The 26,794-nt window shown below is 43.9% G+C and overlaps 5 protein-coding genes across 5 annotated transcripts in view; all 5 read left to right on the top strand.

Annotated features, from left to right (window-relative positions):
• LOC123938189 (protocadherin alpha-3-like) overlaps positions 1-26,794 on the top strand; it is a 158,633-nt gene that overhangs the window by 42,564 nt on the left and 89,275 nt on the right.
• On the top strand, positions 1,480-9,401 carry LOC123939258 (protocadherin alpha-10-like). Its single transcript, XM_046001159.1, has 2 exons — positions 1,480-4,071; positions 9,348-9,401. Exons 1-2 carry the CDS (start codon positions 1,480-1,482, stop codon positions 9,399-9,401), a joined length of 2,646 nt encoding a protein of 881 aa, XP_045857115.1.
• LOC123939257 (protocadherin alpha-10-like) lies at positions 9,570-17,718 on the top strand. Its single transcript, XM_046001158.1, has 2 exons — positions 9,570-11,954; positions 17,587-17,718. Exons 1-2 carry the CDS (start codon positions 9,570-9,572, stop codon positions 17,716-17,718), a joined length of 2,517 nt encoding a protein of 838 aa, XP_045857114.1.
• Positions 17,828-20,260, top strand: LOC123939256 (protocadherin alpha-11-like). The gene has a single exon (XM_046001157.1). It carries the CDS (start codon positions 17,828-17,830, stop codon positions 20,258-20,260), a length of 2,433 nt encoding a protein of 810 aa, XP_045857113.1.
• On the top strand, positions 23,635-26,016 carry LOC123938188 (protocadherin alpha-12-like). The gene has a single exon (XM_045999328.1). The coding sequence runs from the start codon at positions 23,635-23,637 to the stop codon at positions 26,014-26,016; it is 2,382 nt and encodes a 793-aa protein (XP_045855284.1).

The raw sequence follows: 26,794 nt of genomic DNA, 5'->3' as shown, positions 1-26,794 counted from the left end.
TCGGCTCTTAATAACAACTGAAAGAATTCATAATTTTTATCTCTTTTATAAATCACAACATCTTTAAAGTAAATAAATTAACCTTTGGATAATACCAAAGTTCCTATTATTAAGTTTTCCCTTCTTGGGAAAAGAGAATTTTTTCTCTTTTTTTCAGTAGTGTAGATATATTAAAAGAGAATTTCAGTTGCTGAATATTCGATTCCAAGAACTTTGAGAAACAAAATATTTTTACTGCAGGTAGTGATGAAGAGCTTTATTGACACTGATAGAACTATTAGATAATTCCAAAACTGTAATTGGGGTCCTTGAAAAGATTAAATATAACAAAGATGAAAACACTTGTCTCTGCAAGTGGAAATCACACATTTTTGAATTATTTTATTTAGAATTTTGAATTATTTTATTTAGAATTAAGGTTATTTTTGCCTATGTAAGATGCATATCAGAAAGTGAAACTTCTCCCTGTGTAACTGATTTCTCACTAAAAGTACTTTTCTGTTTTCCTAAAGACCGGAACCACCAACCAGCCTGTGCAGTAGAAACAATAAAGGCATTGCACAGTTATAATATTCTACAGGTAATAATTTTTTTTTTTACCAAAAAGCTTATTGTGGTCTTGACACAATATGAAAATAAATGTGGCTAAATTGAGGCCCGAGAATATTGCCATTTATGAACCACTCACTCCCCTTAAGGTATAATCCTAGGCATTTAATGTATCATAATTCATACAACCACCATATTATTATTGTATGAATGTTATAAAACTGAAAAGAGACAGAGAGGTAAAATTATTTTCCCCAGGTCACACAACTAGTAAGTTTAAGAATAGGAATCAGAATGGAGACATTTCTGATGTTAAAGCCAGCGATCTTCTCTCAACCAACTAGTGATGACTGAAATTTAGGTGTTTTAAACAACTTAGAGAATTGATTCTTCAGATTAGTGTCTACTAAATTTTATTTAATCTCGGATAATGAAAAAGAGAAGTGAATTAAGTATCAAAACTTGAAAATATTTGGGGCTCCTGCCTTCAGCTCAGGTCATGATCCTAGGGTTCTGGGATCAAGTTCCTCATCAGGCTCCTGGCTCAATGGGGAGTCAGATTCTCCCTCTTCCTCTGCTCCTCCCAGCCACTCGTTCTCTCTCTCTCAAATAAATCAGATCTTTAAAAAACTTGAACTGGTCTAAAATTGTCATCCAGTAAAATACTAATAATCAGTATATACAAATATTAAGACTGTTTTCCAAAATAGCTAATGATAATCACTGCTGGGGAAGAAATTACTTCTCTAAGGTTCTTCACTCAGGAAACTCTGAACTAGGAGTGTGCAGTAATTATTGTTTTATACAAAAGAGACATCATATGAACTTTTGGAGATCTTTAGAGATACAAATCCGTCAAAATAGAATGAAAAGCTATGACTGAAAGACAAGTTAAACGCACGGAATTGTACTTACACACTCAGCCACCGGATGTCGCTGTCTTCCATAAAATGTTTTTTAGAACAAAGGCATAATCCTGTTTCTCAAGGACTGGCAAGCAGCTACGTTCTCAGACCTCAGCCATTTATGATAAAATTAGATGTAAGAAGTCGAATAGGAAAATTCGGAGAACATGTTTCTTCTAGACCGCTGATTCATCAATTTGTAAATCGGCAGAAAGATACGATGTTGGTCTACACACCCAGCAACCCAAAAGCCTTGTGCCTGCTTCTCTTGCTTCTGCTTCCCGCAGCCTGGAAGGCGGGGAGCGGCCAGCTCCACTATTCTGTCCCGGAGGAGGCCAAACACGGCACCTTCGTGGGCCGCATCGCGCAAGACCTGGGGCTGGAACTGATGGAGCTTATACCGCGCCTTTTCCGAGTGGCGTCCACGGGTCACGGGGAGCTTCTGGAGGTAAATCTGCAGAATGGCATTTTGTTTGTGAATTCTCGGATCGACCGGGAGGAGCTGTGCGGGCGGAGCGCGGAGTGTAGCATCCACCTGGAGGTGATCGTGGACAGGCCGCTGCAGGTTTTCCATGTGGAGGTGGAGGTGAAGGACATTAACGACAACCCGCCAGTCTTCTCCGTCTCAGAACAAAAGCTTTCAATACCCGAATCTCGTCTGCTTGACTCTCGGTTTCCGCTAGAAGGCGCATCTGATGCGGATGTTGGAGAGAATGCCATGCTTACTTATAGACTCAGTCCAAATGAGTTTTTCATTCTTGATACTATAAACAAAAAAGACAAAGGCAAATTCCCGGTGCTTGTTCTAAGAAAAATGCTGGATCGTGAAGAAAATCCTCAGCTTCAGTTGTTATTAACCGCAACTGATGGAGGCAAACCGGAATATACTGGATCGGTTACTTTGTTGATCTTGGTGTTGGATGCCAATGATAATGCGCCTGTATTTGACCGATCCGTTTATGAAGTTAAGATGTATGAAAATTTAGCGAACCAAACGTTAGTAATATGGCTAAATGCATCTGATGCAGATGAAGGAATGAACAAGGAAATGATATATTCATTTAGTGCTTTGGTTCCACCCAGCATAAGGAGGAAATTTCTAATGAACGAAAAAACGGGAGAAATAAGAGTAAATGATGCAATTGACTTTGAGGACAGTAACACTTATGAAATTCATGTAGATGTTACAGATAAAGGAAACCCACCTATGGTTGGTCACTGCACCATACTAGTGGAAGTTCTGGATGAAAATGATAATTCACCTACGGTGGTTATCACTTCTCTGTCACTCCCGGTGCGAGAGGATGCTCAGGTGGGAACTGTCATCGCCCTGATCAGCGTGTCCGACCGTGACTCTGGTGCCAATGGGGAGGTGACCTGCTCTTTAACACCCCATGTCCCCTTCAAGCTGGTGTCCACCTTTAAGAACTACTATTCGCTGGTGCTGGACAGCGCCTTGGATCGCGAGAGTGTGTCGAGCTATGCTCTAGTAGTGACCGCGCGGGACGGGGGCTCGCCTCCGCTCTCCGCCACGGCCAGCATGTCCGTGGAAGTGGCGGACGTGAACGACAACGCGCCGGCGTTCGCGCAGCCCGAGTACACGGTGTTCGTGAAGGAGAACAACCCTCCCGGCTGCCACATCTTCACGGTGTCGGCGCGGGACGCGGACGCGCAGGAGAACGCGCTGGTGTCCTACTCGCTGGTGGAGCGGCGCGTGGGCGAGCGTGCGCTGTCGAGCTACGTGTCGGTGCACGCGGAGAGCGGCAAGGTGTACGCGCTGCAGCCGCTGGACCACGAGGAGCTGGAGCTGCTGCAGTTCCAAGTGAGCGCGCGCGACGCGGGCGTGCCTCCGCTGGGCAGCAACGTGACGCTGCAGGTGTTCGTGCTGGACGAGAACGACAACGCGCCCGCGCTGCTGCCGCGGCCTGGCGCGGGCGGCGGGGGCGGCGCGCTGAGCGAGCTGGTGTCGCGGTCGGTGGGCGCGGGCCACGTGGTGGCGAAGGTGCGCGCGGTGGACGCGGATTCCGGCTACAACGCGTGGCTGTCGTTCGAGCTGCAGCCGGCGGCGGGGGGCGCGCGCAGCCCGTTCCGCGTGGCGCTGTACACGGGCGAGATCAGCACGACGCGCCCCCTGGACGAGGCCGACCCGCCGCGCCAGCGCCTGCTGGTGCTGGTCAAGGACCACGGCGAGCCGGCGCTGACGGCCACGGCCACCGTGCTGCTGTCGCTGGTGGAGAGCGGCCAGGCGCCAAAGGCGTCGTCGCGGGTGTTGGCGGGCGCCGCTGGCGCCGAGACGGCGCTGGTGGACGTCAACGTGTACCTGATCGTCGCCATCTGCGCCGTGTCCAGCCTGCTGGTGCTCACGCTGCTGCTGTACACGGCGCTGCGGTGCTCGGCTCCGCCCAGGGAGGGCGCGTGCGGGCCTGGGAAGCCCACGCTCGTGTGTTCCAGCGCGGTGGGGAGCTGGTCGTACTCGCAGCAGAGGCGGCAGAGGGTGTGCTCTGGGGAGGGCGCGCCCAAGACCGACCTCATGGCCTTCAGTCCCAGTCTTCCTCCGTGTCCAGTACCAGACGGAGAAATGGAAGAGCAGTCTATTGAAGGGGATTACTCTAGGAAGGTGGGTTATTACTTTTTTATTTCAATATGTTGTTTTGTGAATAATATTTTATTAACCGCTTTCCACCCTCATATATGTTTCAGAATATCTCCATCCTTTCTAACAAAGCATATTTCTGTAAAACCTCAAATATTTCTAGTAATATCTAATCTAATATAATTTATTTTGAAAGCTCATTTTGGGGGCATCTGCTGGCTCAGTGGTAGAGCATGTGATTCTTAAACTTGGGTTGTGAGTTCAAGACCCACGTTGGGCATGCAGCTTACTGTAGAAAATAAAGAAAAGTTCATTTTGTAATTTGTCTAGTGTATCCTGTGTGTCAAGTTTTTCATGATACTTCAATTTTTTAATTATTGAACTTATTTTTAAGTATTTATATTTCCAATACAAATATTTAATGTAGTTTGTAGGTTTTGGTTTTTTTTCATAAACTAGTGTCTTTTTTATGTTACAGGTATTTATGAGATTAATACTTTATTTAACTAGTAATTTATTACTAGTTTAACTTTCAAATCTAAAATTTGAATGACCCTCTTACCTTAAAGACTGCTCTGATGGTTTGTCTTCAGGGTGGATATGTACCTTTCCCCTCTTATTAAAGTCCCCTGCACTTATAAAGAGTGCAGGAAGGGGGGCTCAGGTCATGATCCCAGGATCCTGGGATGGAACCCCATATGGGAGGGTCCCTATTCAGTGGGGAGCCTGTCTCTCCCTCTCCAGTTCCCATTGCTTGTGCACAGACACACACACACTCTCTCAAATACATAAGTAAGTAAAATCTTAAAAAATATCTGGGGGTGCCTGGGTTGCTCAATTGGTTAAACATGGGACTCTCCATTAGGGTCAGGTTATGATCTTGGGGTCCTGCTATGGAGACTTGCTCAGGCCTCCACACCCGTCAGGGAAGTCGGCTTGGGCACTTTTGTTCCTTTCTCTCTGCCTCTTCCCTCTTGCTTGGGGGTGTGCAAGAGAACACACGGGTGTTGTCTCAAATAAATCTTAAAGAAATATCTGTAGTGCAATATAGCTTATAATGCATACTGTATCCTCAGTATTCAGTGTTTATATTTATTTTTAATGGTATTCTATGTAGACTTGAAGTTCATTTATAAATGCTCTAATCTACAAAATTTAGGGTTTTGAGCTTTTAAAATGTTTTTTCATTTTTATTTTGGTAGTGCTGGTATCTCTGCTCTGTGTACTATTCACTTCTTTGAGCAGAAGAAAAGTTTTATAGTTCTGTTGTAAAATGGAAGAGTTTAATGAGCTGTTCATGATCTACACCCTTATCAGCATGAAATATTGCTTATTATGTTCAAGTATAAGATTTTGCACTGTGAGGAAAAAGTCACGATTATGTTTAATAATGGAGAACATTTGAAAATCCCTTTTAATTTTAAGGAGGTTGAAAATAATTACTTTAGTCCAAATTAATATGAGAAATTTGAAGAGAATGCTGAATTGTTCTATTAGAACGTTCTCTATTGATTTGAGATCATAGCGTGCATTTAGTTTATAGTTTCTCTAATCATCTTAAACAGGGTTGTGGTGGATGAGGTAGACTGCGAAATGCAAGACAATTAAAGTGCAGGGTGCCAACACTATCCTATTCAATATTTCTTTCTGAGACTAGTTGTTACATGATGCCGATGATTTCATTTTTGTTTATTTTGCTAAATCCCATTTTACGAAAAAATAGTAGTGCTAACTAGTTTATCATCTCAACTCTGGTCTTTAGCAATACTTTTTCGTTTCTGTGTGCAGGCTGAGTTTTTACTCTGTATGTGCTTCACAAATAGCTTCTAATAAAATGTGAAATCTCTATTCAAGTTTAGGAACACCAAAAAGACAGTTGTGGCAGGAATTTAAGCACAGCATTGCCTATTTACGTTAATACTTCCAATGGCCAGTCTCCTATTCTCAGAGATTACAGATGATAAGTTAATGCAGAGTATTTCAACTTGCATATAGAATTCCTTTCCCTTATATCTGCCTTCTCTTTCCTCCCCCTTTTAAAGATTTTATTTATTTATTTATTTGACAGAGAGATTGAGAGAGAGAGAGAGAGAGAGATCACAAATAGGCAGCATGGCAGGCAGAGGGGGGGGGGGAGCAGACTCCCTGCTGACCAGAGAGCCGGATGTGGGCCTCGATCCCAGGACCCCGGGATCATGACCCGAGCCAAGGGCAGAGGCTTAACCCACTGAGCCACCCAGGTGCTTTTTCTGCCCTTTATAATGTCACTTTTTGCCTCTTGCAGAAGAGTCTTATCAAAAGGTATCTCTTAAAAAAAAGTATCTCTTCACCTGAGCAATTAATGAAACTCAAAATTGTGTGTTTACCAATTTATTCCTGTTTATCTTACTTCACTTTTTGGGGGGACATGTTTAAAACACAAACATTCACCAAAAGTTTAGCACAACCAGTTATCATTTTATCCAGCAACCTAATAATTTTAAAGTCTTTGGAGGAGGAAATGCAGATAGGGGAGGAAATGAGGTGAGATTTCAGGAGTAGTTGAGAGATAGCAAAGACACATTTTACTGTTTTTAGTTTGCCATTTTCTTCCTCCGTCTGTTTTTATTATTTATTTATTTATTTATTTATTTATTTGAGAGAGAGGGAGCACTAGCGGTGGGAGTGGCAGAGGAAGAGGGAGGAACAGATTTCCTGCTCATCCCAGGGACTCCATCCCAGGATCCTATGATCAAGACCCGAGCAAGCAGAAGGCTGATGCGTAACTGACTGAGCCACCCAGGTGCCCTGTCTCTGTTTTATGATAAATATATTTTTAAAAATACATGGATAGTTTCTTTCATTTAACTCAGAATTATGGAAATTTTTTAAAAGATTTTTATTTATTTATTTGATGGAGAGAGATCACAAGTAGATAGAGAGGCAGGCAGAGAGAGAGAGGGAAGCAGGCTCCCTGCTGAGCAGAGAGCCCGACGCGGGACTCGGTCCCAGGACCCCGAGATCATGACCTGAGCCGAAGGCAGTGGCCTAACCCACTGAGCCACCCAGGTGCCCCCAGAATTAGGGAAATTTCAGGATGAAATCAAAATATTTCAAATTAAGGATTCAACATTCTTGCCAAAAAAGAAATTAGTCAATTTCTTTTAAAAACCATGACATCTTGAGGTGCCTGGGTGGCTCAGTCGTTAGAGCCTCTGCCTTCCGGTCAGGTCATGATCCCGGGGTCCTGGGATTGAGCCCCACATCAGGCTCCCTGCTCAGTGGAAGCCTGCTTCTCCCTCTCCCACTCCCCCTGCTTGTGTTCCCTCTCTCACTGTCTGTATCTCTCTGTGTCAAATAAATAAATAAAATGTTTTTTAAAAAACCTGTGACATCTTAGGAGTGCCTGAGTAGCACAGTTAGTTAAATGCCTGGCTCTTGGTTTTGGCTTGGGTTGTGATCTCATGACTTCCTGAGATTTAGCCCCCCATCAGGCTGTAGTCAGCATAGAGTTGGGTTGAGTTTCTCTGACTCTGCCCCTCCTCCCAGTGCTCACACTCTCTCTCTGAAATAAATAAATAAATAAATAAATAAATAAATAAATGTAAAAAACCTCTAACATTTTAATTTTATAATCATGTTTAATATAATCTTTATTAAATTGCATTAAAATGAGGCTAATTCTGAGTACTCTATGGCTCTTGATGGCATAGTATTTGTTATAGTCCATTATAAGATGAGTAATCAACCCATTTGGCTTTATTGGTGTACTACAATTATTGAGCTATATGATAGCCTTGGTATTCTGAGGGGTTTAAAAACTATCTTTGATGTGTACTTAACTAATGAAACAATTCCATAAACCAAAAGCGGAATGGACCTCCAGCCTGGAATATTCCCAAAGGGACTAGATTATTTATATCAGCAAACACAAGGAGTCATGTCTTAGTCATGTCTTTTTCTGAATTTAGTAACCCACATGTGCTAAAAATTTTTTTTGCTCTTCTTTATGCAATGTCTTCAGCTTATGGTTTCCACAATTTAAAAAAGAATTACAAGTAGTTAGAACTATAAATCTTTTGCATAGATTTATGATCATTGAATCCCTATTTTTAGAAGTATTCCAAATGAAGACTGCAGCTCACTTTCTCAGAAAAACCTAAGATTGCCTAGGGTAGCCATTTACAATTTTTTTCGGTAGAGAAATTTGGAATTTTCCCAGTGGCTGCCATCTTATCAGAAGGATTTCAGATATTGGATAGTTGGCTTCTTAATAGTCTTGAGAATGGTTTAAATATTTCTCTTTTAATATAAGACTGATAAGCTCTATTGTAATTGGTAACAGTTGTGTTGCAAATTTCCACATGGTTTTTGCATTGGAGATAAGAACAGGAAAATAAAAATTGAGTAAATGAATTAGATTTAGAATGCTTTTATATTCTAGTCTCTGTAAATCAATTCTGGAATAAAATGGGTATAAACAAACAGAAACTATAACTTGAATTCCTGATTCAGTGGGTTTTCCTTGGGAGGGTTAGAAAGTATTTTGCAAATAGCAATGGATATAATGTGAATTTAAGTTGTCCATCAGGATGGAAACTACAATATTCATCCTGAACAGATACAATAATTGAAAAAGCTTTAAAATGAGCCAACAATAAAAATACTTAATATTTCTCGGAGTCAGTACTTGGTAAATTCATTAATATCAAAGAAAATAAATCTTTGGATAAACTGGTAAGTAGCTTGAATATCAGTATTGATTTGAAACACCATTATGTTGAGGTGGTAACTTAAGAGAACTTGTATCTTGAGATATTCCCCTCACAGTTGAATGAAATGTTTAGAATAATTTAACATGGTATAAGGATTAAGCAATAGAAATTGTAGTAGTAGCAATGGAGTAAGCTCAACAAGAGGCCATTCCGAAATGACCACTTTCTAAAAATTTAAAAAACACACCATCTCTAGTAATCTACAAATACGGACTTCTTTTAGTGTTTATATACATGATAATATAGTTAATCCAGTAGTCCATTCTCTTAGATGTCTATATCCAAGGTAAAACTGATAGGATTCTAATTTGTAAGGCAAAAACCACCTTTAAAGAACCAGTGGCCAGACACAAGGAATGTATAAAGAAAGAACTAAAGGTCTACAAATTAAAAATGGACCAATATATGAAGGAATTATGAGAGAAGCAATAGAAGTGAAAGAAATAGTATAAACACAAACACACCAATATATGAAGGAATATGAGAGAAGCAATAGAAGTGAAAGAAATAGTATAAACACAAACGTACTTCCATTTTGAGCCACAGGATGTCGTTGTTCTCCAAGGAGCGGATTCTTTAAACAGAAGAAAATTACGATAATTCACAGACCAGAAAGAATCTCCACGGTTCCGGTGTTTTAAAGACTGTACACACCCATATTGTTAAGATCAGTTGGGATCTCAGGAACAAGGACTCGAAAGAAAGATCTAAAAGGACTACACCTTTACTTTGATGAAATGTTGGTTTACTAACCAGAAGCAAAGCAGGATGTTAGCTTCAGGACGAGGTGGCCAGGAAACCAAACGCTTGCTGCTCTGCGTCCTGCTCCTTGCAGTCTGGGAGGCCGGCAGTGGCCAGGTCCACTATTCGGTCCTGGAGGAGACCAAACACGGCACTTTCGTGGGTCGCATTGCCCAGGACTTGGGACTGGAGCTGGCGGAGCTTGTGCCGCGCCTTTTTCGAATGGCATCCAAGGGTCACGGGGATCTTCTGGAGGTAAATCTGCAGAATGGCGTTTTGTTTGTGAATTCTCGGATCGACCGGGAAGAGCTGTGCGGGCGGAGCGCGGAGTGTGGCATCCACCTGGAGGTGATCGTGGACAGGCCGCTGCAGGTTTTCCATGTGGAGGTGGAGGTGAAGGACGTTAACGACAATCCGCCTGTATTCCCAGCAACACAAAAAAATTTGTTTATTTCCGAAACAAGGGCTCCTGACTCGCATTTTTCACTAGAGGGCGCCTCTGATGCAGATATCGGGGCCAACTCTCTGCTGACTTACAAACTGATCCCCAATGAGTATTTCTCTCTGGAAGTACCCACCAACGACGATCAGGTAAAACCGCTCCAACTAGTACTAAAAAAACCCTTAGACAGAGAAGTTGCTTCAGAGCTTCTGTTGGTGCTCCAAGCAACTGATGGGGGCAAACCGGAGCTGACAGGTAGCACAGAGTTGCACATCACAGTGTTGGATGCAAATGACAACGCCCCAATGTTTGACAAAGCAGTCCATCGTGTAAAATTACTGGAGAATTCGAGAAACGGTACACTGGTTATTAGACTTAACGCCTCGGATTTGGATGAAGGTTCAAACAGCCACATTCTTTATTCCTTTGCAAATGATGTCTCCTCTAATACAGACACCTTTTTCCTCATTGACTCAGCCAGTGGAGAAATAAAAGTAAACGGAAAAATAGATTTTGAAGAAACTAAATTATGGAAACTTCAAATAGAAGCAGTTGACAAAGGACATCCCCCGATGTTTGGTCACTGCACAATCTTGGTAGAAATCTTGGACATTAATGATAATGCTCCAGAGTTACTGGTGACGTCGCTATTATTGTCTGTTCCAGAGGATGCTACACTGGGAACTGTCATCGCCCTTATCAGTGTAACTGACCGTGATGCTGGTGACAACGGGCAGGTGATCTGCTCACTAACACCCAGTGTCCCCTTCAAGCTGGTGTCCACCTTCAAGAACTACTATTCGCTGGTGCTGGACAGCGCCTTGGATCGCGAGAGCGTGTCGGACTATGAGCTGGTGGTGACCGCGCGGGACGGGGGATCGCCTCCGCTCTCCGCCACGGCCAGCGTGTCCGTGGAAGTGGCGGACGTGAACGACAACGCGCCGGCGTTCGCGCAGCCCGAGTACACGGTGTTCGTGAAGGAGAACAACCCTCCCGGCTGCCACATCTTCACGGTGTCGGCGCGGGACGCGGACGCGCAGGAGAACGCGCTGGTGTCCTACTCGCTGGTGGAGCGGCGCGTGGGCGAGCGTGCGCTGTCGAGCTACGTGTCGGTGCACGCGGAGAGCGGCAAGGTGTACGCGCTGCAGCCGCTGGACCACGAGGAGCTGGAGCTGCTGCAGTTCCAAGTGAGCGCGCGCGACGCGGGCGTGCCTCCGCTGGGCAGCAACGTGACGCTGCAGGTGTTCGTGCTGGACGAGAACGACAACGCGCCCGCGCTGCTGCCGCGGCCTGGCGCGGGCGGCGGGGGCGGCGCGCTGAGCGAGCTGGTGTCGCGGTCGGTGGGCGCGGGCCACGTGGTGGCGAAGGTGCGCGCGGTGGACGCGGATTCCGGCTACAACGCGTGGCTGTCGTTCGAGCTGCAGCCGGCGGCGGGGGGCGCGCGCAGCCCGTTCCGCGTGGCGCTGTACACGGGCGAGATCAGCACGACGCGCCCCCTGGACGAGGCCGACCCGCCGCGCCAGCGCCTGCTGGTGCTGGTCAAGGACCACGGCGAGCCGGCGCTGACGGCCACGGCCACCGTGCTGCTGTCGCTGGTGGAGAGCGGCCAGGCGCCAAAGGCGTCGTCGCGGGTGTTGGCGGGCGCCGCTGGTGCCGAGACGGCGCTGGTGGACGTCAACGTGTACCTGATCGTCGCCATCTGCGCCGTGTCCAGCCTGCTGGTGCTCACGCTGCTGCTGTACACGGCGCTGCGGTGCTCGGCTCCGCCCAGGGAGGGCGCGTGCGCGCCTGGGAAGCCCACGCTCGTGTGCTCCAGCGCGGTGGGGAGCTGGTCGTACTCGCAGCAGAGGCGGCAGAGGGTGTGCTCTGGGGAGGGCGTGCCCAAGACCGACCTCATGGCCTTCAGCCCTAGTGTTCCTCCTTGTTCAAATTCTGGAGATAGTGGAGATCAACAGATTTTCGGGAATGATGTAAGTACAGTAATTCTGAATGTATTTAATTCCTGTTGATGTCAATCGCATAATATGTTCAGCGACATTTGTGTAACTTTATTGCTTCATTTATTTGTTTTTATTTTCTTGGGATGGTTTATTTTTAAACACACTGGAAGTCTAGCCTTTTTTATTACTTTTCACCAAAGTCTTCATGAACACAGCAGAACATTATTTAGTTGCTGGAAATAATAATAGTGGTAGTAGTAGCAGTAATGAAATAGATGGCTAAATCTGTCTGTAAATGAAGAAGGCTAAGTTATCCAGGCGAGAATCACTGATGGGAAGTGGAGGATGTAGGCAAACCTTAAATATTCTAATTCTCAATTTTGCAACAAGTTCACTCTTTCTGTTCAATTCCTTAGTCTAATTGATGTCCTCCACTCATTGTGTTCATGTATTAAAAATTACCATAATAATGCATAACTTCATAATTTAGTTGTTTTGAGTTTGAAATGTGTTTGAATTCTTACCTTCCTATAAACTTTATTTATTTCTAATGAGCGTGGGCTGTTGAGATGGCTTCCTTTCATAAATAATTTTGTTTCTTTATAATCAATGGCATTCTTCTGAGATACTGAGTGTCGTTTCAGTCTTATCTTTGGGGAGGACTTTACTTTTTTGTCTTTAATCCTTTAATGACTTCCTGCCTATTTTCTTCATCATCTTCGGCTGCTTCAGATAAACTACATTTTTTCTTTATTTCCTAGTGTAATTTCAGTTTTGCTAATTGCCTGCTGAATCTGTTGCTGCTCTTCTCCAGATTAATCCACTGATTTCCTTTTTTATTTGGAAGATTTATGTGATATTTGATCATATTTATGTTTCTTCCATTCATGGTACCCATTGTAGATCTGTATGGAAACATTTTAGGGTAGGGTAGGAAAATTCACACTTCCTTGTGCTTTGAGTTTAAGGGAGTCTTCCCATATATGGGGAAAGGTGGTACTGCTGCCTGTGTCCACCAAGCCACTAGGTCTTTGAAATGATATCGATTTAAATAGCTTAAGCATAACAACCATGGAGTATCTATAAAGTCACTTGCATTTGACAGTGATGGTGTTGGTCACACTTCACAATTTGATATTGTATACTTTAGATGCATTTGATTCAAACTTATGATGTGAATTGTTTTCTTTAAAGAGATCACAGAAGGGGCGCCTGGGTGGCTCAGTGGGTTAAAGCCTCTGCCTTCCGCTCAGGTCATGATCCCGGGGTTCTGGGATCGAGCCCTTCATCGGGCTCTCTGCTCAGCAGAGACCCTGCTTCCTCCTCTCTCTCTGCCTGCCTCTCTGCCTGCTTGTGATCTCTCTCTCTCTCTGTCTCTGTCAGATAAATAAATAAAATCTTTAAAAAAAAATAAAGAGATCACAGAGAACTTGTATTTAGACCTGTAAGCATCTAAATCAACTGACGTGAAAGTTTATTTTGTTCTTTATCTTTTTTTTTTTTGCTCAAGTGTACAAGTTAGAAGCCTTTTAAAAAAGATTTTGTTTATTTATTGGTCAGAAAGAGAGCACACAAGCAGAGGGAGTGGCAGGCAGAAGGATAAGCAGGGTCCTCATTGAGCAAGGAGCCTTATGTGGGACCAATCCCAGGACCCTGGGATCATGACCTGAGCTGAAGACAGACGCTTAACCGACTGAACCGCCCAGGTGTCCCTCCCATGAAAATCTTTGAATGTGTGTGGGTATTTGAGAATTCAGTCTTCTTCAGTTTTATTGTTGTCTGTGAGATTTGTGCTGACTGAACAAATGATCTGTGATCATATAACTGTGTATACTTCAATGAGCCATGATAGTGAAGAATGAACATCAATGAGTATATCCTATAATTTTGTTAATACAAGGTTGGATAGTATTTTTAATCTATTGATTATGAAGACTCTCCTGAGTTTCCAAGAATGTTTCAAGATTTGTTTCTCTGTTATGTTTTCAATAAAAATATTGCTAGACCTGTTATGCTGTATTAGTGAATGATGAGGACTAAAAGAATATTAAGCCATGTACTCTAATTCATGACTAGCAGGATATACAGTAGAAACTTAAGACTGGTGGCACCTGGGTGGCTCAGTCTTTAAGCATCTGCCCTCAGCTCAGGTCATGATCCTAGGGTCCTGGGATCAAGCCCCTCCTAGGGCGCCCACCTGGGCGAGAAGCCACTTCTCCCTCTCCCACTCATCCTGTTCATGTTCCCTCTCTCACTGTGTGTCTCTCTGTCAAATAAATAAACAAAATATTAAAAGAAAAAGAAATTTAAGACTAACCAGATTGGGATGCCTGGGTGGCTGAGTCAGTTGAGCATCTGACTCTTGGTTTCCTCTGGGGTCGTCATCCCATGGTCATGGGATCCAATCCCTCATGGGGCCCCTCATGGAGCCCCTGGTGTGGAGCCCCAGCTTGGGCTTCATGCTCAGTGGGGAGTCTGCTTGAGATTCTCTGCCTCTGCCTCTCCCCCTGCATGTTTTCTCTATCTCTCTAAAATAAATAAATAAATCTTAAAGAAAGATTTGGGTTAGTAAAACTCTGGCACAACGTTCTTCAGTTTTTCAATCGATTTTACAAAATCAGTGTTAATAACAATGTTGATGTGAACTTCTTGGCAGTAGCTTATTATCAGATCTCAAGCTTATCCCTAAAGATGAGTTCAAAGATAGCATAATCTCTTTTGTATGAATTAGTTGAGATGGTGCTATCTGAAATATCACAGCTAAAATGCAAAAGATGGGTCATTGCTTTATACAATATATCAAACTCTTTTATGACTTGGTGTTCATCCAGTGTATTTTCATATACTAAAAAAATACCATATTACTGGAAAGTAATTGCTAAATTAACATCTGGTTTTAGTTCATACATGTAATATTATCTACTTTGGGTATACTTTCTGTTGTTCATCTCTCTATTTACCTTTGAGGATTCCATATTGTGTGTACTATCTCAATCCCCAAAGTCCATAATGAAGAGGTTGGAGATCTCTTGCTTCCTTTTTCTCTAAGATAAATCTAACAGTCTTCAGATAGTATGTTAAGTCTACTGTTAATGTAGTCTGATGTTATATTTTGATTAGAGGCCCTTATAACTGATTGTTTCATGGATGCATAAGATAATTTTGTGTTGTAAAATGTGACAAGTTTTCTTGCTTTATTAGTTTTTTTTATAAAGATTTGATTTATTTATTTGACAGAGAGAGAGATCACAAGTAGGCAGAGAGGCAAGCAGAGAGAGGTGGGGGTCGGGGAAGCAGGCTCCCTGCTGAGCCTGATGTGGGGCTTGATCCCAGGATCATGAGATCATGACCTGAGCCGAAGGCAGAGGCTTAACCCACTGAGCCACCCAGGTGCCCCTTTATTAGTTTTTTTAAGAAAGATTTTTCTCGGGGTGCCTGGGTGGCTCAGTGGGTTAAAGCCTCTGCCTTCGCCTCAGGTCATGATCCCAGGGTCCTGGGATTGAGCCCCACATCGGGCTCTCTGCTCCGCAGGGAGCCTGCTTCCTCCTTTCTCTCTGCCTGCCTCTCTGCCTAGTTGTAATTTCTGTCTGTCAAATAAATGAAATATTTTAAAAAAGAAAGATTTTTCTATTTACTAAGAGTGCTAGCAGGATGATAATATGGGGAAAAGAATAAATTTGAAAAAAATGAAACAAAATCTGAAATTAGCAATAGTGTCTGTGTGCGTTCAAGACAAAGAAAAATACTAAAATGCAAACAAATATACTAGTAATTTTTTCTTGTGCCATTTCAATATTTTTAAATTGGGGAGGAATCATCAATCATATAACAAAATATTCAAACTAGAGTGATATTTACTCTAAATTACTTTCTACTTTAAACTTCCATTGGATCCTCTTTTGACACCCGTAAATCCAAGGCTACATGAAAAGACAAAGACACAAAACGGAGTTACATCTTCAGGCAATGATAACTCATATCAACAATTCTTATTTTCTGCTTGGTATTTTATGAAACTGAATTTACACAAACATTAAAATCACTTGGCATTTGGTTGAATTGTTTGATCATTTTAAGTTGTGTGTGTGTGTGTGTGTGTGTGTGTGTTTAGCACAGTAATACACATTTAGAGGAGGTATAATGAAAAATCCTTTCCCTTGTTTTGGAGGAACTTAGGATCTCAAACCCAGAATTCCTTCGATAAGAAACAGGTCATTCAACCATTTATTGCGTGCCCGCTGTGTGCTGGGAACTTTGCTATGTGCTAGCCTACCTCATGTCACACCTACAATGCTACAACTGCTCCTTGCTATTCTTGGGGGTTCTAGTCTTCTTCCCTTCAGTCCACCTTGCATGCCTCACCAGTCTTAAGTCTTTTTTAAAAAAAAAAAAGATTTTATTTATTTATTTGACAGAGATCACAAGTAGGCAGAGAGGCAGGCAGAGAGGCAGGCAGAGAGGGGGGGAAGCAGGCTCCCTGCCGAGCAGAGAGTTCCCTGCGATCATGATCTGAGCCCAAGGCAGAGGCTTTAATCCACTGAGCCACCCAGGCACCCCAGTTCTCTTAAATCTTACCTTATTCTTTTGGTCCAGCACATCCAATGGCTCCCCAATACCCCCAAGGTCAAGTCCAGTTCTTTAATCTGGTGGTTAAGTCTTCCATGCTCAGGCTATGCCCTCTCTAACAGAATTTCCTATCAACTGTATTGTCTCTTTGGTCCTCTCCTGTGCTGGTACTCAGAGGTGCTATTTAATAAGCATTTGTTAAGTGATAGGGGGGAAAAAGCCAGCTATTTTCATGAACATATCTTGACAGATAGACAAAAACCAATGTAGGTGACTTGGAAATACCAGTATGACCCACAGATTTTCGTGGTGACTTTTATTTATTTCATTGAATTATAATAACATTTATTTTATAATTGAAAGACATCTTCTTCCATATCATTGACACCATCACATAAAGTGTCACTTGACACCTCATATTATACTGTTAGCAAAGTAACCTCCCTAATAAATCATGTATGTCAAATAATCTATATAAATAAACTTTTCCATTGTGAATTCTGTTTTATACACTAAATTTGAAAGCATATTTTTGTTTTTCAATGGATATAAGATTGCTTGCAAAAAAATGCAATTAAATGTAAATAACAAAAAGGAATTGCAACTAAAGAAAGTAGGTATGAATAGAAGGCAAGTGCACAGAGATGAGAACACAATATACAGAAATTAAAGACTAAAGAGTTGTTACTAATACCTCAAGTTTGTCTTTGAGTTTCCTAGCAGCCAAAATAACAAAAGAGATTAGAAGTAAAACAATTCAAATTTGATAACATTCTAATATGAGAAACAATATCTTTAGGAAATGTTTAACCCTAGTTTTTCATAAGGCTGCCTGTAGAACTAAACTCAGTGTGTATTGTGTAGCTAAGTAAAACCACAATTATATAACTCTCAATCAACTATAGGAACAAAAATTTCTACTTTTTCTTAAGAAAAAAATGTCGTTTTCCACATACCATCACTTTCAATAGGACTTATACTAACCGAATGTTCCCTCAATAAGCACTTTGGAAATACTATTTTAAGGATAAAGTAAGGTGAAGCACATCAAGTGAATTATATTTTTCTCTTGAAAATTCTATCCTGTACGATGTAGTGCACAGTACTCACTATTCAGGCGCAAGGTGTCGCTCTTTACTTGGTTGAAATAGCTGTTTCAAGGGTTGGTCTGAACAGCCAGGAACGCCCCACACAAAAACGACTCCATCGTGCCGAACGCTACTGTTAAAGGATACTTTGAAACTTCTCAAAAATTCAGCTAGATTTTTTATCCCAAACCGTAGTTTCTGCTACTGTAAGTGTAAAGAACCTTATTTTGGAAGTTAATGTCGTATGCGATGTTCGACTCTCAAAGAAGGGGATTGGGCACTCATCGTCTGCTGCTGTCGCTTCTCCTCCTTGCAGTCTGGGAGCCCGGCACTGGCCAGGTTCACTACTCGGTCCTGGAAGAGGCCAAACATGGCACCTTCGTGGGCCGCATCGCCCAGGATTTGGGGCTGGAGCTGGCGGAGCTGGTGCCGCGCCTTTTCCGAGTGGCGTCCAAGGGTCACGGGGATCTTCTGGAGGTAAATCTGCAGAATGGCATTTTGTTTGTGAATTCTCGGATCGACCGGGAGGAGCTGTGCGGGCGGAGTCTGGAGTGTAGCATTCACCTGGAGGTGATCGTGGACAGGCCGCTGCAGGTTTTCCATGTGGAGGTGGAGGTGAAGGATATTAATGACAATCCGCCGGTCTTCTCTCTCAAAGAACAAAAGCTGCTGATTTCTGAATCTAAGCAACCCGACTCTCATTTTCCTCTAGAGGGAGCTTCTGATGCGGATATAGGAGAGAATGCTCTATTGACCTACAGACTAAGTCAAAATGAGTATTTTTCTTTAGATTTACCAACACATAATAAGCAGACTAAAAGACTGTCGCTTACATTAAAAAAATATCTGGATCGAGAGAAAACTCCAGAACTTAATTTGCTACTGACAGCTGCAGATGGGGGCAAACCAGAGCTCACTGGCACGGTTGGGCTTTTCATCCAAGTCTTGGATATTAATGACAATGATCCGGAATTTGAGCAATCAGAATACAAGGTGAGATTGATGGAAAATGCTGCTAAAGAAACTTTTGTGATAAAGCTAAACGCCACAGATCGAGATGAAGGAGTCAATGGAGAGATAACCTACTCCTTGATGTCAGTGAAGCCCAAAGGAAAACTCTTATTTACACTAGATGAAAATAACGGAGAAGTGAGGGTCAATGGAACTTTAGATTATGAGGAAAATAAATTTTATGAAATTGAAGTACAGGCCACAGATAAAGGGAATCCCCCAATGGCAGGTCACTGTACAGTCTGGATAGAAATATTAGACTGCAATGATAATGCCCCGGAAGTCACAGTGACTTCCTTGTCTCTCCCAGTACGAGAGGACACTCAGCCTAGCACTGTCATTGCGCTGATCAGGGTATCCGACCGTGACTCTGGTGCCAACGGGCAGGTGATCTGTTCTCTTACGGCAAACGTCCCTTTCAAGCTCATGTCCACTTTCAAGAACTACTATTCGCTGGTGCTGGACAGCGCCTTGGATCGCGAGAGCGTGTCGAACTATGAGCTGGTGGTCACAGCACGGGACGGGGGATCGCCTCCGCTCTCCGCCACGGCCAGCGTGTCCGTGGAAGTGGCGGACGTGAACGACAACGCGCCAGCGTTCGCGCAGCCCGAGTACACGGTGTTCGTGAAGGAGAACAACCCGCCCGGCTGCCACATCTTCACGGTGTCGGCGCGGGACGCGGACGCGCAGGAGAACGCGCTGGTGTCCTACTCGCTGGTGGAGCGGCGCGTGGGCGAGCGTGCGCTGTCGAGCTACGTGTCGGTGCACGCGGAGAGCGGCAAGGTGTACGCGCTGCAGCCGCTGGACCACGAGGAGCTGGAGCTGCTGCAGTTCCAAGTGAGCGCGCGCGACGCGGGCGTGCCTCCGCTGGGCAGCAACGTGACGCTGCAGGTGTTCGTGCTGGACGAGAACGACAACGCGCCCGCGCTGCTGCCGCGGCCTGGCGCGGGCGGCGGGGGCGGCGCGCTGAGCGAGCTGGTGTCGCGGTCGGTGGGCGCGGGCCACGTGGTGGCGAAGGTGCGCGCGGTGGACGCGGATTCCGGCTACAACGCGTGGCTGTCGTTCGAGCTGCAGCCGGCGGCGGGGGGCGCGCGCAGCCCGTTCCGCGTGGCGCTGTACACGGGCGAGATCAGCACGACGCGCCCCCTGGACGAGGCCGACCCGCCGCGCCAGCGCCTGCTGGTGCTGGTCAAGGACCACGGCGAGCCGGCGCTGACGGCCACGGCCACCGTGCTGCTGTCGCTGGTGGAGAGCGGCCAGGCGCCAAAGGCGTCGTCGCGGGTGTTGGCGGGCGCCGCTGGCGCCGAGACGGCGCTGGTGGACGTCAACGTGTACCTGATCGTCGCCATCTGCGCCGTGTCCAGCCTGCTGGTGCTCACGCTGCTGCTGTACACGGCGCTGCGGTGCTCGGCTCCGCCCAGGGAGGGCGCGTGCGCGCCTGGGAAGCCCACGCTCGTGTGCTCCAGCGCGGTGGGGAGCTGGTCGTACTCGCAGCAGAGGCGGCAGAGGGTGTGCTCTGGGGAGGGCGTGCCCAAGACGGACCTCATGGCCTTCAGCCCCAGCCTTCCACCTGGTCTGGATAAAGAAGTTGGAGAGGAAAGGCAGGGGGCAGGATCAAATCACCCTGGGCAGGTGAGTTCTATAGATTCCTCTTATTTTGAAGTCTGTTAAATTTTTAAAAATCCACTTCATTTCACAGAAAAACGTAATGAATATTCTGTATTTTTAGTATTATTAACGTTTTAAACGACTATAACTGTTTTAGAAAACAATTTCTGTTAGTCAAATGCCAACTGATAAAAATCCAGTTTTAATCATGCGATAAACCAGGTTTTTTAGCCAATAAATGCCCCATGTCGCCAAATGTTTTGGTAGAAAATGGTAAAGGAAGATGCAAAAATGACTCTCCTGTCAGCACTTTATTAGATATAATTTATAATTTTCAGTGATGTACTTAGACTACTTATTTCATCTCTAAACCTCACTACTCTAGATAATTCCTGTGGTTATTTCCATTTGTTTGTTCTCTTTGTCTTTTAACAGTACCTTATGCTTTAACATTTTCACGTTACTAGATAGCTTGACTTTTCTCACTTCAGGCCTGTATCAAAGATTGAACACGCTCTTCGTTAAGTCTGGAAAGATTTACCTTTTTCTGTAGAATTAAACATGGGTCATACATTTATTTTCCATTAAATAATCTTTGGTTTTGCCTCAACTGATAAGATAACACCTGTTTTCATATTATTTACAGTTAAAAATTCAGTCTTGCAGCATTGGTTGGTGGTTTCATTGAAATAATAGAATTAAAAGTTCTGTCGATTTATTTTATTGCATGTAATGGGTACAGATTTATCTACAACGTAGTCAAACAGAACTCCCAGATTTATGCTTACAAAGTTTACTAGGCAAATAAAGTTATTCATATCACTCCACCACGTCTTCGAACTTGCTGAAGACATGCATCTAGAAGACATGCGTTATAATATCTGCAATATATGCTGGTTGGCAGTCTGCCCTATGTTTTGTGGATTCATCTAGAAAGGAAAATGTTAAGTCTATTAAAGTGAAATGTAGGTTATCATTTTCACTCATCTGTCAATTTAAATTTCCTGTCTTTAAATGCTTTATCTCTGATGCTTTTGAAATTTTCTTTTAATGTGCTATTAATCTCTTCTGCTGATTCTACCAAAGGTCATTTACCTTAGGTCATTCTTCTAATTCAGTGATCCTTAGCTATATGTAGAGTGGTGGAGTAACAGATTTCTTTGAGAATTTGTTTTTTAAAAATATTTATTTATTTATTTGACAGACAGAGATCACAAGTAGGCAGAGAGGCAGGCAGAGAGAGAGGGGGAAGCAGGGTCCCTGCTGAGCAGAGAGCCCAATTCAGGGGTTGGATCCCAGGACGCTGGGATCATGACCTGAGCTGAAGGCAGAGGCTTCACCCACTGAGCCCCTCAGGCGCCCCTTCTTTGAGAATTTGATGAAATTCATATGTGGCTATTGCTCCTCTTTAGCTTTAGGGGCTAAAATTTCTTTATTCTATAGTAGGCAACCAAATTAAAACACAAAATGTTTCAGACTTAAAAGATTAAGCCATCATATCATTTATGAAACTGTAAATGTATAAATGTGAATGTTAGGTAGAGGACACATTATTATCCATCTCCAGATGAAGTTTTTGGAATGACTCAATGTCATCTAAATTTAATAAAGATATTGGAATATTTTAAGTACATGTTACATTTTTGCAAATTGTTATTTTTACAGTGTACAAGTAGTCAATGTACATTTTTAGATAATTCCAAATTATATGGGCTATTTTCTACAAATTTTGTTTCTTTCATACTTATTCTTAATTTCTGGATTACATTCAATGGTGTAAAATTATAGTTTTAATATAATTTCCATCTTCTAGTTGAATTGTTTAAGTATTAAGCTAATTTTAGATGTTCTTATCTCTTTAGTAATTTAATTATGTCTAACTGTGTGAGGACTACATAACTAACACACTACTTTTTCAATAAAGTTTCTAAGCAATCTTTGTACATTGACTTTTTTTGAAAATAGAAGATAGAAAATGGAGAAGCAGAGTAGTGGTGTTAGACAATTTAAATAGCCCAATAGCACAAAAATTCAATTTTTTTAGATTACTTAAGAACCAGTTTTATAGTTGATTTAAGTTCTTTTACTTGTGGAATGATTATTGATTATAACTTCCTGGGTTTATAAAGATTTCTTATCTCACTTCCCTTCATTATTATATGTAAAAGGAATGGTGACAAATTGTTGGCTTAAAGATTTTGACTTGAATTTTAATGAGCTTATAAACTCTGTATTTGTTTACAGTTAGCTGCAGAATCTTTTCTGTGTTTTGTTTTCCCTTAAAGCTGATCTTGAATTAATTAATAAAATTACAAAAAGTCCTTTGATTCTCCCTTGCATCATAGTCACCATTCTGATTTAGTTTTCTTTCTTTTTTTTCCATTCTGATTTTCTGAAGAGAAGCAGATTTTGAGGGACTACTAACTGGCCTGAAGGGCACATTTAAAGGGAAACCAGAAGTTCTTTTGAAGTTTATATTCATTTTATTTTAGTTAGAGAGACTGGGCTCCAAAACATCTCACAGATGTTTTTCATATTAGGGCACCACAGCCACTTTAGAATACTGTGAAATTTGGAGGTTTTGATTCAACATTTTACATGAAAATGCTTTCCTCCTGCTAGAGTGAAATCTTACAGGATCTGTACCCAAGCCTCATTTTAATATGGGAATAAGAGCAGTTGTATGAAAAGTTATCACATTTGAGCATCAAGGAACCAAAAACAACATGTTCCAAATTTATGATGAATTTTTATATCCAATGGAAGTATGAATAAAATAATTTATATGAATGAAATATTTAGTTAGTAGAAATACTTTAGTTTCTTTCTTTCTTTTTTTACTAAGTGCAGGAATTCTTGGGTTTCTCCTAAAGTCCTACAATGAAGTGCTTGTGAAGGATAAAAGTCATTACAAATGAGAATTGTAAGCAAAATAAGGCCAAGGGTGATGTATATTATTATTTTATTCTCCATGATAGGCAAAGAGTTGCTTCTGACATTCTGTATTTCAATGATTATGATAGACTTTGAAGCAGAATATTTAAAAAACTGCAGTATAATAGAAATGACTGTGCTTTGTTACTAGTATCTTACACATTAAAAAAATAAGCATTTACAAAAAATCCATGGAAACATCCAAAGGTCAAAAAATTTAGTGTGTCCCGGGAAGTGGCTAAACCAAAAAGAACCTCACGATCTGTCTTGTACTTACATAATCAGTCACATGATGTCGCTGTACACTCAGAAGGTGAAAAGGAAAAATATCTCTGCGCCCAGATTCCAACCATTGACAGGATAGGATTGACTCCATATTGACCGGAATGCTGGGTAAATTTTACTATATCTACACCTACAGGAAGGGAGACTGCTCACAAAGGTTCGCAGGTGAGCGATCCCTTAAAACCAACAGTCCTACCTCGGAGATCTTGTTAACTACAATGGTGTTTTCCTGGAGAGGAGGCCCAGGAGCCCCGCGACTGCTGCTGTCGCTTCTGCTCCTTGCAGCGGGGGAACCCGGGAGCTGCCAGGTCCACTACTCGGTCCCGGAAGAGGCCAAACACGGCACCTTCGTGGGCCGCATCGCCCAGGACTTGGGGCTGGAGCTCGCGGAGCTGGTGCCACGCCTGTTCCGGGTGGCGTCCAAAGGACGCCGGGACCTTCTGGAGGTAAATCTGCAGAATGGCATTTTGTTTGTGAATTCTCGGATCGACCGGGAAGAGCTGTGCGGGCGGAGCGCGGAGTGTAGCATCCACCTGGAGGTGATCGTGGACAGGCCGCTGCAGGTTTTCCATGTGGAGGTGGAGGTGAAGGACATTAACGATAACCCACCGGTGTTCAGAGAAGAAGAGCAAAAGGTACTGATTTCTGAATCGGCCCCGTTGGATTCTCACTTTCCTCTAGAGGGCGCTTCAGATGCGGATATCGGTGTAAACTCTCTTCTGACCTATAGGTTAGGTCTAAATGAGTATTTTACTCTTAAAATAATAACGAAAAACGACAAAAGTATATTGCCTGAACTAGTTCTACGGAAGTCTTTGGATAGAGAGGAAACTCCAGAACTTAATATATTGCTGACCTCCCAGGATGGGGGTAAGCCCGAGCTAACAGGATCTGTTCAGATTAAAATAAGCATTTTGGATGTGAATGATAACGCTCCAGAGTTTGATAAGCCTGGCTATAAAGTAGTGCTGTTTGAAAATGTCCCAAACGGCACGAAAGTGATTCAGCTAAACGCTTCTGATCCAGACGAAGGGGTGAATAGAGAAATTTCCTATGGAATCAGACTGATTTTGCCAGTGAGTGAGAAATGCATGTTTTCAATAAATCCAGAAACAGGTGAAATCAGAATTTACGGGAAATTGGATTTCGAAGAGAATAATGAGTATGAAATTCAAGTTAACGCCATTGATAAAGGGATTCCTTCCATGGCAGGTCATTGTACAGTCCTAGTGGAAGTTCTGGATCTGAATGACAATACCCCTGAGGTAATGATCACTTCGCTGTCGGTCCCGGTGCGAGAGGATGCTCAGGTGGGCACTGTCATCGCCCTGATCAGCGTGTCCGACCGTGACTCTGGAGTCAACGGGCAGGTGACCTGCTCACTAACACCCCATGTCCCCTTCAAGCTGGTGTCCACCTTCAAGAACTACTATTCGCTGGTGCTGGACAGCGCCTTGGATCGCGAGAGCGTGTCGGACTATGAGCTGGTGGTGACAGCGAGGGACGGAGGATCGCCTCCGCTCTCCGCCACGGCCAGCGTGTCCGTGGAAGTGGCGGACGTGAACGACAACGCGCCGGCGTTCGCGCGGCCCGAGTACACGGTGTTCGTGAGGGAGAACAACCCGCCCGGCTGCCACATCTTCACGGTGTCGGCGCGGGACGCGGACGCGCAGGAGAACGCGCTGGTGTCCTACTCGCTGGTGGAGCGGCGCGTGGGCGAGCGTGCGCTGTCGAGCTACGTGTCGGTGCACGCGGAGAGCGGCAAGGTGTACGCGCTGCAGCCGCTGGACCACGAGGAGCTGGAGCTGCTGCAGTTCCAAGTGAGCGCGCGCGACGCGGGCGTGCCTCCGCTGGGCAGCAACGTGACGCTGCAGGTGTTCGTGCTGGACGAGAACGACAACGCGCCCGCGCTGCTGCCGCGGCCTGGCGCGGGCGGCGGGGGCGGCGCGCTGAGCGAGCTGGTGTCGCGGTCGGTGGGCGCGGGCCACGTGGTGGCGAAGGTGCGCGCGGTGGACGCGGATTCCGGCTACAACGCGTGGCTGTCGTTCGAGCTGCAGCCGGCGGCGGGGGGCGCGCGCAGCCCGTTCCGCGTGGCGCTGTACACGGGCGAGATCAGCACGACGCGCCCCCTGGACGAGGCCGACCCGCCGCGCCAGCGCCTGCTGGTGCTGGTCAAGGACCACGGCGAGCCGGCGCTGACGGCCACGGCCACCGTGCTGCTGTCGCTGGTGGAGAGCGGCCAGGCGCCAAAGGCGTCGTCGCGGGTGTTGGCGGGCGCCGCTGGCGCCGAGACGGCGCTGGTGGACGTCAACGTGTACCTGATCGTCGCCATCTGCGCCGTGTCCAGCCTGCTGGTGCTCACGCTGCTGCTGTACACGGCGCTGCGGTGCTCGGCTCCGCCCAGGGAGGGCGCGTGCGGGCCTGGGAAGCCCACGCTCGTGTGCTCCAGCGCGGTGGGGAGCTGGTCGTACTCGCAGCAGAGGCGGCAGAGGGTGTGCTCTGGGGAGGGCGCGCCCAAGACCGACCTCATGGCCTTCAGCCCCAACCTTCCACAGTCAGGAGAAGATTGTTTAAATCCTTCCAGTGAAGTAAGTCATTAATATAAGTGTATTTGTTTCCTTTAATAACTCTTTGTTAGGGTGTAAATACATCTTCTCTTTTTTCTTCGTGTTATCTTTTAACCAGCGAACATCTTCCATGGTATGGCCATTCTCTCATTTTGAAATTTTTGTGTATTTCATGTTCATTTGAAACTTGCATTTGAAAATTCACTTGAAGTTTCATGTATTAGTGAGATACATAGGTGAAATACTGGTTTTGGATCACCACATTTTAAACTTCCTAATTCTATCATTTTCCCTGTATTATTAGCCTTGAAAAACATTAGTATGTAAGAGTAAAAACTGCATAGGTATTTGAAAACTCAAGTTTATTTTTTATGATATTTTATAATTTCATGATCAGAGAATATTTGCAAGAGTGGTACAAATAATTTTCAGATAGCATTAACTGGATCCTTTTAGCATTCCTTATATACATAAGCTTCTAAAATACCCTCCTGAATACCATTTTAATTTCAGCACAATGTCCTTCAGATATTATAATAACAATAATAATTATGTTGTTAATTCTAAGGAATAATTTCGTTATTGTTCACACAGAGTGCCTTCTTTCTTTTAAGTGAGATTGGCTACTTACTGTACTATCCTTCTTTACATAAAATATAACAAAGTAATTGCATATTTAAAATATTATAATATGTGCCTGAATCAGGATGCATCTTGTAATTGATGGTTTATAATAACTTTATTGGCTGTTTTTCTTTCTTGGTAGCACATAAGTAATGGTGCATCTTAGAATTAATGACTACTTTTGAAT

Source organism: Meles meles, chromosome 3 (assembly GCF_922984935.1).
Source record: "Meles meles chromosome 3, mMelMel3.1 paternal haplotype, whole genome shotgun sequence".
In the NCBI taxonomy this organism is placed as follows: Eukaryota; Metazoa; Chordata; class Mammalia; order Carnivora; family Mustelidae; genus Meles; species Meles meles.
This window is presented reverse-complemented; position numbering and strand designations above follow the sequence as displayed.